Source organism: Panthera pardus, unplaced genomic scaffold (assembly GCF_024362965.1).
Source record: "Panthera pardus isolate Hobbes unplaced genomic scaffold, ASM2436296v1 HiC_scaffold_7, whole genome shotgun sequence".
In the NCBI taxonomy this organism is placed as follows: domain Eukaryota; kingdom Metazoa; phylum Chordata; class Mammalia; order Carnivora; family Felidae; genus Panthera; species Panthera pardus.
Window position 1 is genome coordinate 38,054,902 of NW_026527002.1, and position 18,927 is coordinate 38,073,828.

General features: G+C 38.3%; 1 protein-coding gene across 3 annotated transcripts in view; it reads left to right on the forward strand.

The window, feature by feature from the left end:
- SLC26A7 (solute carrier family 26 member 7) overlaps positions 1-18,927 on the forward strand; it is a 166,354-nt gene that overhangs the window by 67,218 nt on the left and 80,209 nt on the right. For all 3 annotated transcript variants that reach the window (XM_053896518.1, XM_053896517.1, XM_019453436.2), the window contains exons 3-4: positions 7,298-7,408; positions 9,161-9,333. In XM_053896518.1, coding sequence (XP_053752493.1) covers positions 7,298-7,408; positions 9,161-9,333 — 284 coding nt within the window. The remainder of the gene's footprint in view (positions 1-7,297; positions 7,409-9,160; positions 9,334-18,927) is intronic.

The following is an 18,927-nucleotide window of genomic DNA, read 5'->3' on the forward strand; positions in this document are numbered from 1 at the left end:
AAAACTAATAAGAAAATAAACGAACTCCACTTTCTTTGACTCCCATGTCTCCATCTGGCACCAAGCCTTCTTCTCTTCTCTTCATTAATAAGGATTTTCAGGGTTTGGTTCGTGTTTCCTGCCCCTTCTCCCTGCACTCACGTCTATTCCTTAACCCGCCCACGCTTGGTTCCTACACCCTCTTTCCCCCAGGACCTGCTCAGTCTGAGGTCACCACTGGCCCTTCTGTTATCCAATTCAAAGGACATTTTTGTTCTTTGTCATGTGTACTGTTTCTGTGGAATTGCCACAGACTTTGGCCTTGACTTCTTTATGCCTTTTTTCCTAATTCTCTTCCCATGCATCTGGCAATTCCTTCGCTTTTCCAATTTTGGCGTTGACCAGGCCTTCAGGCTTCTCACGTTTACCTGTCCACTCTCTTTGGGCCTAAAGCAGGATGTTCGCTGTCTTTTATGAGGTTCCTGTCATGTCCACTCATATCCGGTCAGTCGCCTTTGACCCTGTGACATGTTCTGGGAAGAAAGTGTTCTGTGCTAACGCCATAGGCCAGGGAACTGATTTGTTTTGTCAACTGTGTGTGTAATGGCTATTTATATGTGGTGGAACCACATTTTCTTTGCCTACTGCTACTACTTGGATATCGGCAGTAGTTTTCTAACTGTTCCTTCCACCCATCTTGTGTGTCTTCCACATAACTGCTGGACTAATTTGCTGAAGAAGCGCCTGGGTGGCTCAGTCAGTCAAGTGTAAAACTTCTGCTCAGGTCATGATCTCACGGTTCTCGGGTTTGAGCCCCATGTCGGGCTGTGTGCTGACAGCTCAGACCCTGGAGCCTGCTTCAGATTCTGTGTCTCTGTCTCTCTGTCCCTCACCTGCTTGTGCTCTGTCTCTCTCTCAAAAATAAACGTACATTAAAAAAATGTAAAAATCAAACCTCGTCACCTTGCTTCCATTAGAAAAAGAATCTAATGACTTCTATAACATTCAGGATAACGTTCAGGTTGCTTTTAGAAGTCTCTATCAAAAGTGTGTAAGTTGGATAGGTTTATGAACAACATACAGGGTGAAAAAAGTTTCAAAAATGTGTAAAAAGATGTGGAATCTCCTGGGATTTTTGCATAAAGTATTACATAAAAAATATAAGCCTACAACTTGTTTGTCCTATCTAACAGTATATAATCAACATGTCTCCAGATTAGTGGATATGGATCTAATCCATTCTTTTTAAGAGCTGTGTAATATTCCATAGTACTGTTATACTAAAATTCATCTAATCGTCTCTATATTGATGACTATTCAGGTCATTTCCTTGCATAGTTACTACATAAGTTATTTTAATACAAAGAATTAGGTATATATTCTTAGGTAGTTATGTATTCATTAACAATTCTAATAAAAGTGAAATGGATTTTCATTAAGCATGAAGGTATCCCATGTCCTTCTCTACACTAGATGCTTTGGGGAAGGAATGCAAATCTCCAATTGGCCAGGCTGAGCCATGTGTCCCCACCTAGAGCCTGGGGTAGGAGGCAACTCCCCTTTTCTCAGCCCATGTTCTTTGGGTGGAAGGAGGGACTTCCCGAAGGAAATTGGTGTCCTGCTACCAACAGAAGGGAAAATGGAGATGGGTGGCTAAAAACAGCAAATGTTGTACCACGGAAGCCAATGACCTGTTCAACCAGAGTGCAGGTGGTAACATTATCCCCATGTTGTAGACAGGAATTTCATCCTATGGGAATAGAGGAGGAACAAAAATATGGAGGCTTTGCAGTGTTCCATAGGCCCCTCCTTATCAGTGAAATCTGACTGGGGACATTATTAGATTTATAAATCTGACTGGGGAATTCAACTGGCTTGAAGCTGTGGTGGTTGGTGGCTTTGGTCAGCTTGGGGCCCGTGTCCATTCGTTTGCTCTATGAATGAAGGTTATGTGCCCTATCTAAAATTGAGAAGCACATATTCTCAGCAGTATGTAGGAGTCACGGAAAGTAATCAACTTAGATTTTGAAGGACCCAGAGGTTTTCCCTGCTAGAATCCATGGATGGAGTGAGGGCATGTCTAGGCTTTGCTTCTCTTGAGGGCCTAAATGTTGGTGGTGTGTGTGACATACGAAATTCCCTTTGTTCAGCTGGCCAGTAACCCATCCAGAAACATTCCACACTGTGTGGGAGTCCTGACTTTGCGTGTGTGTGTGTGTGTGTGTGTGTGTGTGTGTGTGTCCACATATTTTAAATTAGTTTTCATTATTAGATTTGTAAATGTACCAATTCTGCTTTTACTCCTGGGGCAAATGATTCATCATTTGAAGAGGAAATACAACGTGTAGCTAATAGGCCATTTGTAGTGACTCAATATTCTTATCTTCCCACTGCTCCAATGTTTTGATTCCAGATATTTCTACCACCTTAGAAAATAGGAGATCATTTTAAAAATAGAGAAAGAGGAAAGGAGAAGTTTGGGAGAAGGAAGGGAGGGAGGAAGACAGGGAGAACAGAACTGCAAGCCACCTTATATCATTAGGCAGTGATTTCTCCTTTTTAACTGTTAACCTGTAAAAGTACTTTGGGTTCATCTTACTTTCCATTTCCTTTATTCTATAAGCTGCCCTTTCATTTTCATTAAAAAGGCTCCTCATAAGAACCTTAAGTCAGTGATTAAGGACTGCGGCACAGGATTGAATCTTTCATTTCCTTTCTTTGAGCCTTATTGTTAGTACTTTCTCTAAATTCTGAACACTTTCTCTGACTCTCACGGAACTCTTGACACTTAGTCCTTACTCCTTGGAATGAGAACTTTAAGTGCTTCTATCTTTAGCCATTCTGGGCTCAGAATAAGTTCTGAAATGAACACAAAAATACTTCTGATGCTCCATATTCATGACATCTTCCACTCCCACCCCCTAGGCATTTATAAGAAATAATTAAGCTTTTGTTATTGGCTTTTGCTCCTATGAAGTTTCTTTACCGAGGGGGTGTTACTTGGGTAATGCTATAATTTATTAAGTGATGTGACTTATTAGGATAAGAAGCTCAGCTTTGCTTTTAAAATAAATATCTCAAATTCTAGAGTTCCTCCCTCAACCACACCTAAATGCAGTAATTCGTCTGTGGGCCCAGCACGGAGAACTGAAAAGTAGTGTTTGATTTCTCCTTGGCAACTTGAAACAAATTGAATACAGCGCTTTAACATGATTTTGAGACATGAATATTTTCGAGACTGAACAAACTAAAAGCTTCCATTTTTGCAGAAGATAAGGAAATCTTTCTATGCTTTTCTGGGGAGCAGTTCCTCAGACACAGGTCACAGATAAGGTGGGTCGATCATCCAGCAGGGGGCACCTTTATCTCATTTGCATTTAGTGCTGAGTGATCCTGCAGAGGCTTCAGTTAGATGAAGCCTGGGAGGAGCCTCTGGAGTCTTTGCATGAGCCCATCAGCCTGGGTTCACTCTTGATATTTTTGTAAATTTTTTCTTTCTGATATACTGGAAATTGGAGAGATTAATGAGGCAATTAAATTGTATTACTTCATATAAAAACTCAATTCAGGGGCACCAGGGTGGCTCAGTCGGTTGAGCGACCGACTTCGGCTCAGGTCATGATCTCATAGTTGGTGAGCTCGAGCCCTGCGTCGGGCTCTGTGCTGACAGCCTGCTTCGGATTCTGTGTCTCCCTCTCTCTCTTCTCCCCTGCTCACACTCTGTCTCTCTCTCAAAAATAAATAAAGATTAAAAAAAAATTAAAAAAAAACTTTTCTAAAAAAAGTTTTAAAAACCCCAGTTCTAAGGGGAGTAAAACCAGTGATTCTGAGTCCTAGCTGCCTGACCTTAGAATAAACAGGTGAGGTCACTGAGCCAACAAAACATAATCTCCAGCAGTGGCTCTCCACGTGTAACCCCAATACCCAATCCCCAACTTCCAACACGTTATTTACTTACTAGACATGATCTTCTGCAGTGTCAGGTTTCTTTGATTTTCTGAATAATTGCTATCACGTAAATGCAGATAAGACTGGGCTGAAACAGAAAACAAAATCTGTATCTTAAAGTATAAAACAGTTCTGTGATAAACAGTTCTCTTTCTCACCAGTAGTGACCGAGTGGCTTTCTAGGCATCTCAGCAGAGAAGTTGTCGTAGGAGCAGAGGTAGAGACTGAGTTACCTATCTGCTTTGGTTCTTAGTCTTCCTCAGGGTCAGGCACTGTGTTTAGGGAAGCCATTCGCACGGCACTTCAGCCTGCCTGGGTTGGAGGGGCAAGGGACTGGTCGGCAATGTTTGACTTTGTGCTCAGGGGCCCTTGAAATTTTGGTAGTGTTTGCAAGTCCTGAAACTACTGATGATATTGATGTGGGAATATGGAGTCTATCCTATTCCTGTACTGTAATAGTCATCACTACACCTACAAAACATGTTTTCTTAAAAACTGCACCTTTCAAAGCCTTCAGACAGTGACCAATATATGATTTTTGATCTTTAAAAATAATCGGCCCTCTAAAGACCTTAAGGTTTCGGCTCCCTCCTCCAATGTCTCTCTGTCTCTCTCTCTCTCCCCCTCTCCCTCTCCCCCTCTCCCTCTCTCTCTCCCTTTCCCCTTTGCTCTCTGTTTCCTCCATATCCCCTTTTGGGCACCCTGTGGCCTAATACTTACTTTGTTTTTATTTCTTGATCCTTCTTTTTGTTGTCTTGCTTCTCCTCCAATCTCAACTAGATTGGGTAATACAAATATTTATTAGCATTTGAAGTTTTTCCTCCCGAAATTGGAGAGTTAGAGGGCTGTAATTCTGCTCTTAATTTATCGAATACCCTGTTTTAGAAATATGGAGAAGAGTGTAGATAATGTGGCTAATTTGTAAGTGACTCAAGCCAGTCAATACTTTCACCTTTTTTGTAGTATTTAACATATTTAGCTGGGTTAGTGTGTTGTGTATGAAAATATGTATGTGGCTTATGTTGTGATCCAAAACAATAAATGAATCAGAATAGGGAAATTTTATCCAGCCCCCTGTGCTTTTGGAGGTATGTGTGGGAGGATGGCTTGGGTTTTATGGTTCTTATTTGTGGAAGGAGTATTTGAAGTTTTAAAGCACTGTTTATCTACATTCGTCCATTCCTCTTTTATTTGGGCCATTGTTCACTGCCGTCTTAGCAGAGAAGGAGATTCTGGCTGAGGGTGAAAGACACTGTTGTTTAAAGGGAAAGCTCAGTGTCAGTATCCGATGAAATGAAGGAAGTGTCTACAGGATCTCTGGTCTTTGAGCTTGTTTTTGTAGAATCTACTGAAGTGATTGTTTTGCACATATGGGTTTAGAGATCTCTTAAAGATTTGAGTTAAACATGTTTTACACGATGGTGCCCATTTTAATTTGGTAAGAATATAAGATCCAGAGAAATTCTGTTTTTGAACTGATTTTGCTATATATAGATTTGGGGGATGGAGATAGAGACAGACGGAGAGAGAGGGAGAGGAAAAGAGAGGGAGGGAGGGAGGACAAGAAAGACAGAAAGATATAAGACAATAAAACAAACATAAAGAGGTAGCTATTCACGAGGCAAGAGGCAGGATCCCACTGCTTCTAGCTTGGTCTCTACATTTGCTGCTGCAGGTAGGATAAAAATGTGGTCAAATAGGCCAACTCCTATCTTGCTGAGATTTACCACATTTATCAAAATTTAGCATGCATATGATTTCATCCAAGATGCTTTTGTTAAAGATGCTGCATGCAATTTCCCTTTGCCCCCATCATTGATTTAGTAGATCTGGGGGATCTTCTGAAATGTGGGTCATGTTATTTCTTACCTGGAAACACTCAGCATTCTGTCTCTTGATTGGTAATTTTTTTTCAGGTAACTCATTCTGAAAATGAATGAAAAAAGTTATTTTCTAGCTTTCTGCATGGCTGATGCAACGTACGCTTTTTACAAAGTTGCATAAGCTATAAATGCCAGGAGGGGCTTGTTGGTGGGGCGGGGAAGACTTAACACCATCCTTCCCGATAACCAGCGTGCTGCCTCTCATCCTGTATGCCTGAAATTCTAGAACAGCCTCTGCCACTGACCCTTCTATAATCACTTTTTATTTATTTTCATCAGACATTTAAGAAGACATTGTATGTAAATAGCAATCCAGATGAGTTTTTAAAAATAAATCAGGGACTGGTCATTGGTAGCCTTTTATGTATTTTAATTGAAGGTAAGATGTCTTGTAGGGTTTGAAAAAATATCTGATGTGTAACTAGAGTTTACATATTTAAAAAGAAATTAAGCCTAATTTTAAAAGAGCAAAAGTTAACCAGTAAAAAGTATGATCTTGGAACCATATTGTTGGGCTCCATAGTGTGAATAATGAATTTACCTCATATTTGGGTAATCTGTATTCTAACACCACTCCCTTCCTCAAGTCTCTTTGTACCTTATTTATAGAGTGCATTATGCTTAATCAAATGCCTATCAGCAAGTTGTGTAGACTTGAATGGAAATGTCAGAACCTAGCTTAACTAGCCATTTAATGCCAAGGACCAGCCACAAGCAAGACCAATTTAATGAGCTCACACTCACATATATTTCGGTCACGTTTAAACCACTTGTGGTTATTTAGACATGTCTGAGAAAGTTTCCTATGTGTATGTAACATACACACTACGTAGGCAGTAGTGTCTATGAGGAATAAAAATGAACAGCTATGAGTTACTCCTTACTATTTAAGTAAAAAGTTGTTTTTCACTCTAAGAAACTATATCTGAAATGGGCTGGAGTCCAGGATAGGAAAAGCACGGACTCACACACTGCCTGCCCCTGTGATACACAAGGTGAGGCCGGCCAGGAAGCTGCCAGCCAGGCCCCCTTGAGTGCGTGTCCTTCTTGTCCCAGCCTTCCTGACCTTTTCATCTGTCATTGGTAATACTACCAGTCTTACCTATGCTGCAGATGCTATTGTGCCAATAAAATAATACCAAAAGTATAGAAATGGTCCTCAAAGTGTGTGTGGAAATATTTTGCTTGTGATGTTATCACTTTTACCAGGAAGACTCTCTGAACCAACGTTTCCTTATAGACGCCTCTGTAATCAAGGGGGAAAGTAGTGGTCCAAAAATGAGAGCTTTTGGAATTGAAATTTAAATATAAAGTAAATAAGGGAGTGGTCTGTAATTGAGGATCGTAATGTAGTCTCTCGTTGAGCAAGTAGAATAATTAAATCATAATCCCTTTTGTCATTAAACAAACCGATATCCCTTCTGCTTTGTAGTGGACTGTATCTTGGGGTTATAAGGTGATCCTAACTACCTGGGTCTGCTTGACAGGGTTGGCCTTTGCTATTCTCTCATCTGTGCACCCCGTGTTCGGTTTATATGGGTCTCTGTTTCCTGCCATCATTTACGCCATATTTGGAATGGGACGTCATGTTGCCACAGGTAATAATTTCTGTCTATGTTTATGCTTCTCATGTTACTAATGAAAGCGACCCAGAAGTGCTCATTAGTTACTGATTACATTTCAAAGCAATTCTAACTTTACTTCTGAAGACCTCAGCAAATATTAGGACAAGACATTTATCTCTTTGTGCCTCAGATACTCGACCCATACTGTAATATATTACTATATTATTATGTAATCAAGCTTATTTTAAAGATTCTTTGCATTTTTAGGTTGTAAAAAGGTCATAAGAGAAGGCCATATATTTTGAATTTACAGTGAATTGAGAGAAATTATACTTTGAGGGAAAGAAAATACTGTATAGAATTTAGTTACTCAAATTTTGAAAAATATTTTTTTATGTAATCGATATTTGGACTGAAGGATCTTTTAGGTTTCTTCTCAGTTAGGTTCTATAATGCCCTTTAATTAGTATATCTGTTACCTTGCCTATCTCTGCATTACTAAATAAAAGGTGAAATATCACAAATAGTCATAATAGAGCCAGCTGGTTAAAAACCTGGGTTTTAAAGTTAGATGGTCCTGAGTGTATGTCTCATTTGTTGTTTGCTATCTGCATGACCTTGGACAGCACTTTAAAGGCCTGTTTTCTGCTTTCCGGATAGTGAAATAAAAAAAAATCATATGGCTGTAGTGAGAGTTGGATGAGATAGTTGATGTACAGTGTCTAACTTAGTACTTTCTAGAAAAGATTTAATAAGTTATTATTATTACAAAAATGATACCTTAGTCTTTTTTTTTTTTTAATTTTTTTTTAACGTTTTATTTATTTTTGAGACCGGGAGAGACAGAGCATGAACAGGGGAGGGTCAGAGAGAGGGAGACACAGAATCTGAAACAGGCTCCAGGCTCTGAGCTGTCAGCACAGAGCCTGACGTGGGGCTTGAACTCATGGACCACGAGATCATGACCTGAGCCGAAGTCGGCCGCTTAACTGACTGAGCCACCCAGGTGCCCCGATACCTTAGTCTTAAATATTAAATTAAAAATAATAAATCTACATTTAACCATAAATATCCATAGAGTTCTATGTATTTTGTACCCTTAAGATCTCAGCCTCTAAGTATGTGTCTATTTCTTCAGTGGTCAGTTTGTGTTATTGATTGTGTTGGTTTCCTATTTCTGATGTAACAAATTACCATGAGCTCCGTGGCTTGACACGAGATAAGTTTATTATCTTACAGTTTTAGAAGTCAGAAGTGTGAAATGAGTTGTACTGGTTTAAAATTGAAGTGAATGAGCTCGTAGTTAGCTACTGAGCCTACTGAGGTTTTCATATTTATCATCTCACTTATATTTCCCCCAAGCCCTGAAAGGTAGATATTATGGATAGGCTTTATGGATGAGGTAATGCAGACTCAGAGTAAGGTGCTTTAAGTCACATTATTGATAAATAGAGGACTGACATTCAAGTCCAGGCCATGATCTTAATCCCTGCCCTGAGGACATTCTCCGTGCTCAGAGAGGTGGGAAATTGTAAGGCTTGGGAGGGAAGGGCAAGGAGATTGGTGTGGCTGTGTGTTGAAGGAAAATGTGTTTATGTAGGAAAGTTTGTTTGTTCTGTGGAGAGAAGGGTGGATGAGTCGGGGTGCTGAGAAGAGTGTTTCCGATAAATCTATCTGGTTTTACACCCAGCAGATGGATTCAGCTTTAATGGTGGAATCCAACCATTGTTATCGAGTCCGTTACTAACAGAAGATTCCCCCACCCCCACCATCACTCCCTTTTAGGCACCTTCGCCTTGACATCCTTAATATCAGCCAATGCAGTGGAACGGCTTGTCCCTCTGAGCAGCCAGAACCTCACCACGCAGAGTAACACAAGCATAGTGGGTTTATCTGACTTTGAGATGCAAAGGATTGGTGTTGCTGCAGCCGTTTCCTTCTTGGGAGGTGTGATTCAGGTAAGTGGTGCTGCGACTTGGCAATGAAGAAAGGGAGACAGTGGAAGGACAGGCAGTTGGTGGTTTATTTTTATTCGTGTTCATGTCTTTGTCTCTCGAGATGGATGAAGCCCAGATGTGTTTTATCTTTATGGGAATACTGTCTACTATAAGGGTAGTTACTCTGTAAGTGCTAGTTGAATAAATGAATCAGAATCAAGAAATCGAAGTTACAGGAAAGTAATTGTTGACTTTTCAAAAACACGATTTCTGAAGAATGTTTTACAAAGTGGAATAGGCTTCCTTATAAGGCAGTGAGGCAATCCTGGTGTTCATACAGTGACTGGATCATCACTGCAAAATAAGGTAGAAGTTCCTGCAGTGGGAAGAGACATGACTAGATTTCTAGGGTCCTTCCCGATTTTCAGATTTTATGATGTTACCGCCTATAGCGGTAACAAGTGGTGTTTCATTGGTGCCACACACCGGCTGGTGTGAAGTCTTTCGACTCAGACTGGCACCAGCCATTGCCCCTTTCCACCTCAGGCATCTATTTGGTTGCCAGGCCTACTCTAGCCTGTCTATTCCTTCAAAATATCAGACTGTGTAGTTTGCTGTCTCCAATCAGTTGTCAGAATTAGGTAATTCAGAAGTGAGTATAAAATAAATGTGGGGGCGGGGACTGACTACTAGACATGGAATTTGTCTGACAGCCGTTTTGGCTTTTTCCTCTGCTTTCTCTTGAGTTACATGTACATAAACTTCCCGGGTGGCGGTTTTCTGGGTTGGCAGAGGCTCACTGTTACAGTGTAACATTATTTACAAGGTCAAAGATGGTATAAAGGTCAAGAAGGGAAAAAAGGGTAGTTGATGATTGCCTGGAATTGGAGGTTTAGAAGAAAAGACGTGATCTCGAGGGAAGGAAACACATTGTTAGAGTTATGTTGCCTTCTAGCTCTGTAAAAAGTGTGGGAGAATTGAAGATGTAAGACCAATACTAACTCCACTCTTCCTAGGTCTTTAGTGAATAGATCATCTGAGCAGCAGTTTTGCCTAGGAAACTACCAGACTGGAAGGCCAGTAGGTATCTTTTATGGCCATAGCGGGGCTTTCATGAAATACAAACTGGTTGAGCATCCTGTGACCTTCATTATATATTTTTAAACATGGATGATGTCCATGTATTCTGACACTTGCACAGGTAGGCTCAGTGGCCTCTTCTGCCTTGATGGGCCACTGTGAGGCCTTCTAATGGACATGTCATCTGTGTCCACCTCAGAAATAATGAGCCATGTGAACTGATGATTCAGAAATTGATATGTTGCCATAGATTTGGTATAGGTCTTCCTTGATTTCTGTTCATTTAAAATAAAATAAAAATCTCTGTATTAGCACAGCAAAGATAATACCACTACTCCTTCTGGTCCCATTATTTTCCATTCATGGCTTTCTTTGAGTTTATGGTTTTTACTAGGTTTGGACTTCTTCTTATTCTATTAAGCACAGAACAGGTAGTTTTAGGTGTATATTATTGCCATTTTTAAAAATCCAAGAGAGTAAATAATTAACAATAAAACCCAGTAGCCTTCTGGTTAGGCTCATTTTAACCATTTTCCATAGTTTAAAAAACAATCATCAGGTATTTTGTTATTATCTAGCATATTTGGATTAAGAATTCAAATGATAATAAAATATAAAAGTAAAAGCCAGGATTCAAACAACATAAAAAATTAATGTTTCATTTCTCGGAAAGAAACTCCCTAGAATCACAAGAGTAAAACAGGATATTATTAAAGATAATAAAAATAATTTGGTTTTCATGGACTTTTATTACATGTAAAATCTGGTCCAGAGAGTTGCATGTTTTGTCTTATAACTTCATCAAACATCTGCTTTCCTTTGTCTTTAGCTCTGATCCTGGATATGTGACCCACGTTTTAGCCAATTTTTGAACAGATGGCTGGACTTTATTTGACCTCCAAACTCATCTGTCCATTGTCAACCAGAACCGTAGGATCTGTTTGGGTCTGCTGGATCCAGCTTTTCGGTCATTTTTCCTTTCCTCCTTCGGATTTGAAACCTACCGAATAGGAGGGCAGTACCAAGGTGTCCAGCTTCTACAAACACAGATGGTGTTTGTTTACCTTGTCTTACTTATTTTTAATTCCAGCTGATGGAACTAGTTAGGTGAATAAAATTATATCGTTAAGGTGCTTGAAACCGTCACATCCGATGTGGTTCACAGATTGTGTATCAGTTGGAAATGCTCTCAGCTGTAAGTAAGCGATGACCCTACCACCAGAGCTTACACTATGTAGACATTTATTGCATTTTGTGTTACAAGAGGTCATGGAAACAGGTTCTTCAATGTCTGGCAACCCATTCAATTGATGAACTGGTCTGCTTTTTTGTTTTTTTGTCTTTTGGTTGTTGTTTTTTCATTAGATAGTAAGGTCTTTGTGACTTAGTGCTTTTCCTTTTTTTTCTGGTAGTTCACCAATAACGTTCCCCCCTAAGTTGTTGCTTTTATTTATTTAACTTCGTTTCCCTTTCAACTGTTTCTCCATTTCTTTACTCGACTTACATTCCTCAATATTGTTTTAATGATGCTAGTATGTCTTTCTCTTTAATTTTAACATGTCTGGTGTTATTTTTAGGAGAAACTATGGCATGAAACAATAAGGGAGTTAGAATTAAGATGTATGTTTATAGCAAACGGTTTTCATACCATAAAATTTCAGATTTTATTTTGAGAATTGCTCTTTTTTGCCTTTCCTCCAACTTTCTGTACACCCATAATATTTTGGTTTGCTTTGTATATTAGATGTTATTTGGAACACAATGTTTTTAAGGTTAATTACAGTATCTACATCTGTTTTCCAGTCTTCATAGCACTTAGCATAGCACTCTGCACATGGTAGATTCTCAGAAAAGTTAGTGCATTAGAAAATGAACTATTAGTTCCGAATCTGAAAACCAAGAAATAGCAGGCATCATGCCAGGTAATAATTTTGTGATTTTAAGAGAATTGAGTCTGACATTTGGTGACTTTAGTTACTATAACACGAAGAGACTATGAAAAACGGTACATTCGGAGAACTGTCATTCTCCCCAACTCATCCCCATTTCTCCCTCTGATTTCCGCTCTATTTTAACCCATCTCCTATGGGTGACCTATCTCAGTCATTTCTGGTTTATACTTTTACAAAATGAATATTTTCTTATTTACTCTTCTTTCTTACATGAAAGATAATCTTTTGTATTTGACTTTTTTCACTTAACAGTAGCATATCCTGGAAATCATTCCATGTCAGCTCCTAGAAATGCCCCTCATACTTTTTATTGCTGCATAGTGCTCAACTGTATGGCTGTGCCACTGTTTATTCAACACATCCTCCTCTATTTGGGCATATAAATAGACTCCAGTATTTTTCAGTTGTAAACAATGATACTGTGAATGTGCATATGTATTTTCATAATGTTGGTAGTGTCTAAGGTGAATTCCTAGCATGGGATTCCTGTCTCGAAAGGTCAATGTAGTTTTGTTAGATATTTTCAAATTCCCTGCCAAAAGGGTTGTAGCCATTTGCAGTCCGACAGAAATACACGAGAGCACCCTCTGCCTCACCAACAGAATGTATTGTCAGACTTAAAATTTTTTAATGTTTATTTTATTTATTTATTTTGAGAAAAAGAGAGAATGTGCACACGTACACATACACACACACACACACACACACACACACACACACACACACACAGACACGAGTGGGGGAGAGACAGAGAGAGAAGGGGAGAGAGAATCCCAAGCCGGCCTGCACTGTCAGCATGGAGCCCACTGGGGGCTTGATCTCACGAAGCGTGAGATTAAGATCTGAACAGAAATCAAGAATTCCACACTTAACTAACTAAGCCACCCAGACGCCCCTAGATTTAAAAATTTTAATCAGATAAGTGAGAAATGTTATTCAAGGGTAAGTTGCATTTCTTAAATTATGAGTGATGTCAAATTATAACATCTTCGCATATATATTTTGTAACAGTTTTGTGGATTATGTGTTCATATATTTTTCTAATTTTTGTATTAGAGTTTTGTTCCCTTTTCCCTCAAATTTTAAGAGTTCTTTATATATATGGATATTAGCCCTTTACTGTGATATATGCTGCAAGTGTTTTAATCTAATTTGGCAAGATTTTACCAGGCAATTAAAAAAAATTTATGTAGTCAGATTTATCAATCATATTTTTAATTGTCTCTGGACTTTGTCAATATTAGAAAGCTTTCCCATGGGGCGCCTGAGTGGCTCCATTGGTGAAGCGTCTGACTCTTAGTTTTGGCTCAGATCATGATCTACAGATTTGTGGGTTTGAACTCTAGACTGGCAGCGTGGAGCCTGCTTGGGATTCTCTCTTTCCTTCTCTTTTTGTCCCTCCCCATTTGCACTCTCTCTCTCTCTCTCAAAATAAATAAACTTTGTTAAAAAAAAAGAAAGCTTTCCCTTTACACTAAGTTTATAGAAGAATTCACAATATTCTTAAAATTTTAATTTATTAAGTTCTTTTTAAAATTTTTTTTAATGTTTATTTATTTTTGAGAGAGAGAGAGAGAGCAAGTGGGAGAGGGATAGAGAGGGAGACACAGAATCCGAGGCAGGCTCGCTCTAGGCTCTGAGCTGTCAGCACAGAGCCTGTCATGGGGCTAGAACTCATGACCTGAGCCTAAGTCAGACACTTAACCAACTGAGCCACCCAGGCACCCCTAAATTATTTTCTATTTGACTTTCTTTTGCATTTACTATCCTGGTCAGTGTGGAATTTATTCTTGTGTGCGGTGGGAGATAAGGATCTAATTGCATTCTTTTTCCAAGTGGCTGCCCAGTTGGGCCAGTGATGTTTATTAAAACGCTCACCTTTGCTACTATAGTTTGTAATGCTACCTTTACCATTTCCATACTTACTTAGACCTGCTCTTTTCTATCCTATCCTATCCTATCCTATCCTGTCCTGTCCTGTCCCGTCCTGTCTCGTCCCGTCCCGTCCCATCCCATCCCATCCCATCCCATCCCATCCCATCCCATCCCGTCCCGTCCCGTCCCGTCCTGTCCTATCCTATCCCATCCTATCCTGTCCTGTCCCATTCCATCCTATCCTATCCTGTCCTATCCTATTGGTCTGTATATATATTCTTGAGGCAGTAGCACCCTGTTTTAATTATTAAGACAGGTAGTTTGGTTTGATCTGGTAGGACTAGTTCACCTTTGCAGTTTTTATGTCTTAGTATGTTTCTGGCTATTTCTGCAAGTTTGTTCTTTCTTCTGAACTTTAGCATCAACTTGTCTAGCTCCATTGAAAAAAAAACTTGCTGATATTTTTATCAAGATTGTGTTAAATTGACATCTTTATGACATTGAATTATCCTATCCAAGAACAGGGGCCTTTCTTTTTGTCGCAGTCTAATTTTGTCAGACTTGTTAGTCTTTCAGGAGTCTTTCCTCTCACGGGTTTTGTGCATTTATTCCTGAGTATTTATTCTTAAGTATTTAATCATCTTTGTTACTGTTATGCCTGGGGACTTCTCTACCATTATGTCCTCTACCTAGTTATTGTTTCTGTCTATAAAAGCTATTGATATTTTCCCATTCATTTCTTTATTTAACAAATGTATCTGTTAAGATGCCTTCAGCTGCAGAAAATATAATATCCACACAAAAGTGTCTTAAAAGATGGATTTTAGTGTTTCATATAACAAGAATTCTGGTGGTAGCAAAATTTCTGGTTGGTTAATTCAGTACCTGTAAGTTCATCAATGGCCTGTGCTTTTTCTATCTCCCTCCTATGCCACTCTTGGCTGGTTACTTTTCTTCCTGGGTGACCCCATGCCCCATAACTGCATGATTCAAGATGTTGCCATCGTGCCAGGCACATCTCCTCACATAATCACAGCAAGACTCAGAAAAATGGCAGTTTCTCCTTGTACATTGTTTTTTCAGGAAGGAAAACTTTCACTAGAAAGTTCCCATCCGACTTCTCATGCTTAAAAGTATCACATGCCCATTCTTAAATTAATTGCCAATGAGGTGGGGGTAATATTACCATGATTGCCTTAGACTAATTAAAATTCACCTCTGGGGATGGAAAGGCATTCCTTCCTTGAATACCTCACAAAAAGAAAAGTGAACAAAATTGGAGTGTTAAAGAACATGATAGTTGCTAGAAAGATTAAAATCAGCGCCAGCCACAAAATGACTTATTGGGTCTCTACCCTAGCCAGATATCCCTTAGACATAGGGGCTACAGGAGGGAGAGAATGGGCTGAGGTCACTTTTCATAGAAGATACAGTCTGGTGGGAAGAGGGGTAACTGAACATGTCATTATCAGGAAAGCATAAATTATTTTTGGATGAAGAAAGTGAATAAGCAAGCTCCAGTATTGTGTATGTGTACATATGGAGTGCTTTGGTCTATTAATTATATATCCTGATACCTTATTGAGTTCTTACTGAGTTGTTGGTTTTATTTATTTATTTTTTTACTATTTAAATGAGTTTTAGGGGCATCTGGGTGGCTCAGTCAGTTAAGTGTCTGACTCTTGATTTCAGCTCAGGTCCTGATCTCACGGTTTGTGAGTTTGAGCCTCACATAGGGCTCTTAGCTGACAGTGCGGAGCCTGCTTGGGATTCTCTCTCTCTCTGTCTCTCTCTCTCTCTCTGTCTCTCTCTCTCTCTCTCTCTCTCTCCATCCCTTCCTGCTCCTCCCCTTGTCTCTCTCTGTCTCTCAAAAAATAAACTGTAAAAAAGTTTAAATGAGTTTTATTATTCATTAATTTTCCAGTATTTTATAAAGATATATTTACTTCCTTTTTTTTACAAAATAATATAATTTGTGATTTCCCTTGTTCAGTTTCATTAGATGATATCTGTTATAATGGCAAATAATAGTGGAAACCGTGGGCTTTTTTGTCTTTTCTTGAACTTACTCAAAATGTCATCTCTGTGAAGATACTGGCCTTGAGAATGGAGTGTGTATATTTTACCATGTTAAGAAATTATTTACTGCTTTATATTTTTGAATTTTAATAGAAATTAGAAAGAGTATTGAATATTTCTATAGGTTTTTCCAGCACCTATAGAGATAATCATATTATTTTTTCCTCTGAAGTCTATTATATGTTATATCATATTAATGGATTTCCTAGCATTGAACCAACCTTAATAATTTCTATTAAACATTCAAAAATAAAATTTAATAATTCCCACTTGATCATGGTGTATATTATTCTTTAAAAGATTTTTTTTAATGTTTATTTTTGAGAGAGAGAGAGAGAGAGACAAGTACAAGTGGGGGAGGGGCAGAGAGAGAGGGAGACACAGAATCCGAAAAAGGCTCCAGGCTCCGAGCTGTCAGCACAGAGCCCGACGTGGGGCTCCAACTCACAAACTGTGAGATCGTGGCCTGAGCTAAAGTCAGATGCTTAACCAGCTGAGCCACCCAGGCACCCCTGGTGTATTTTATTCTTAAAGTGGTTTTGGATTCTGTTTATCAAATTTTTATCTAGTACTTTTACATCCTTTTTCTTCAATGGTAGTGGACTACAGGTTTCTTTTTTGTGCTCTTTATCAGATCTAGTTATCCATATTTTACTTTCTTCCTAACCTTTTATCCTCAGTTTTCTTAAGCACTACTGATGGGTCTAGTATTAGAAGGCTTGTAGAATCGTCCTTTTAAAAATATCCCATTGAAATAATCTGTTTCCTGGTGCTCTTTTTGGGGGTAATTTCTTGATAATGTTCTCTATTTCTTCTATAAAATCGGTCAGTTGCAGGACTCTGTCTCCAATATGGTCAAATTTGGTAATCTGTATTCCCTAGAAAATTATCCTTTTTATCTAACTTTTCAAATTTGTTTGTACATAGGTCTTTGATTTCTTATGATTTTCAAACAGTTTCTTGTTTTAATGTTTTCTGCTTTGACATTTTCTCATTTTATATTTGTGCTTTTATCTTTTTTTCTCAATAAAATTAGCTAGTGGTTTGTCTATTTTCATTCTTTAAAAAAATAGGATTTTGAAATAGTATGTCTACTTCTTTCTATTGCTGCCTCTGCCTTTATCTTTATTGTTTCCTTTCTTTGGCTATTTTTTTTTTTTTTTTTTTAGTTTATTAGTTCTTTTTCTAGTTTTTGAGGTGGGGATTCAATCATTTAATATAATTTAAAAAATTTTATTGATAAAAGCATTTAGTGCATTTAGTGAATTTTCTCATGCTGATTGCTTGAAATGTTTTCTGTAGATTCTGATAGTGTTTAACTGTCAATATTTTTTAGAAATTCTGTACTTTTCAGTTTATATTTCCCCCTTTCACCCAACAATTATTTAGGAAAAGGTTATAAATTTCCAAATGAATGGGTCTTTTTGTTTTTCAATTGTGCCAATAATTTCTGGTCTTATTGCACTGTGGTCACAGAGTGCTGTTTGTAATATATCTACACTTTCGAATTTTCTGATGTTTTCCCTGTAACCTAACATATGATCAATTTTTGTAAATATTTCATGAGCACTTGGGGAAAAGATGGCATAGTCTGTTAGTATATAGCTGTAAGTTCTACCTTATTGGTTATGTTTTAAGTTCTCAATACTCTTATTCTTTTTTGTTTGTTTGTTTACTTGGTCTATCTTGCACTGAGAATTACGCACTCCTTACTGTGGGCTGCTTTCATCAGAGTAAACAGACTTGCTTAGGAGTGATGTGATTACCTTTTAGGTAAGCTGTTTATATTATGTCATAAACATAAATGCATTCAAATATATCTCATTCATTGTCATTCAGGCAAAGAAGTAATTCCTGTCTCTCTTCTCCCTTACTATTTAGTTTATATTGCTAGTATAAAGTGCACGCATATAACCACAATAATGTAATGTGACAGGTTTCCATGTTGTAGGTTAGGTAATGGGCCCTTTAAAAACAATTTTATTGAGGTATAATTGCCACACATAAATTCCCCATATTTAGAGTGTGCCATTTGACAAGTTTTGACATACACACATACCCATGAAGCCATCACCACAGTCAAGATAGTTGTGACTCCCCCAGATTTTTCCTTGACACTTGACCTTCTTCTCACTACTTTAGGACCCCCACCTGCCATCAACCATTAATCACTATAGATTAGTTTGTATTTTTTAGAGTTTCATAAAAATATACTCACTGTATTATTTTTTGTCTGGTTTCTTCCCCTCTGTATACCTTTATTGTTGTTGATTTTCTACATTTTTGTAATAACATAGCAGGGACCCCTGTGATTAGAACTTATGCAGTATCTGATTGTAACTGAACTTTCTGGTCGGGGAATCTTTTTGTTTCCATTTCTACTATCTACCTCTAAGGTACATTATATGTCTCATTTTGCAAAGGAAGTGTTTCTGCTGTAACTGACACAATTTTGTGTTATTAGTGTTACTTTTCAAAAAAAAAAAAAAAAAAAGAAAGAAAAAAGAAGAATTTTGTAGCCAAGAAACAGTAGCAGCCAAGAAAGGAATTGCTTGCTCACTCACAGAAATGGGGTGTTAATTTCCAGGCAAAGTGGCCCTGTTTAAAATGCCAACATCAGTAAGCATTT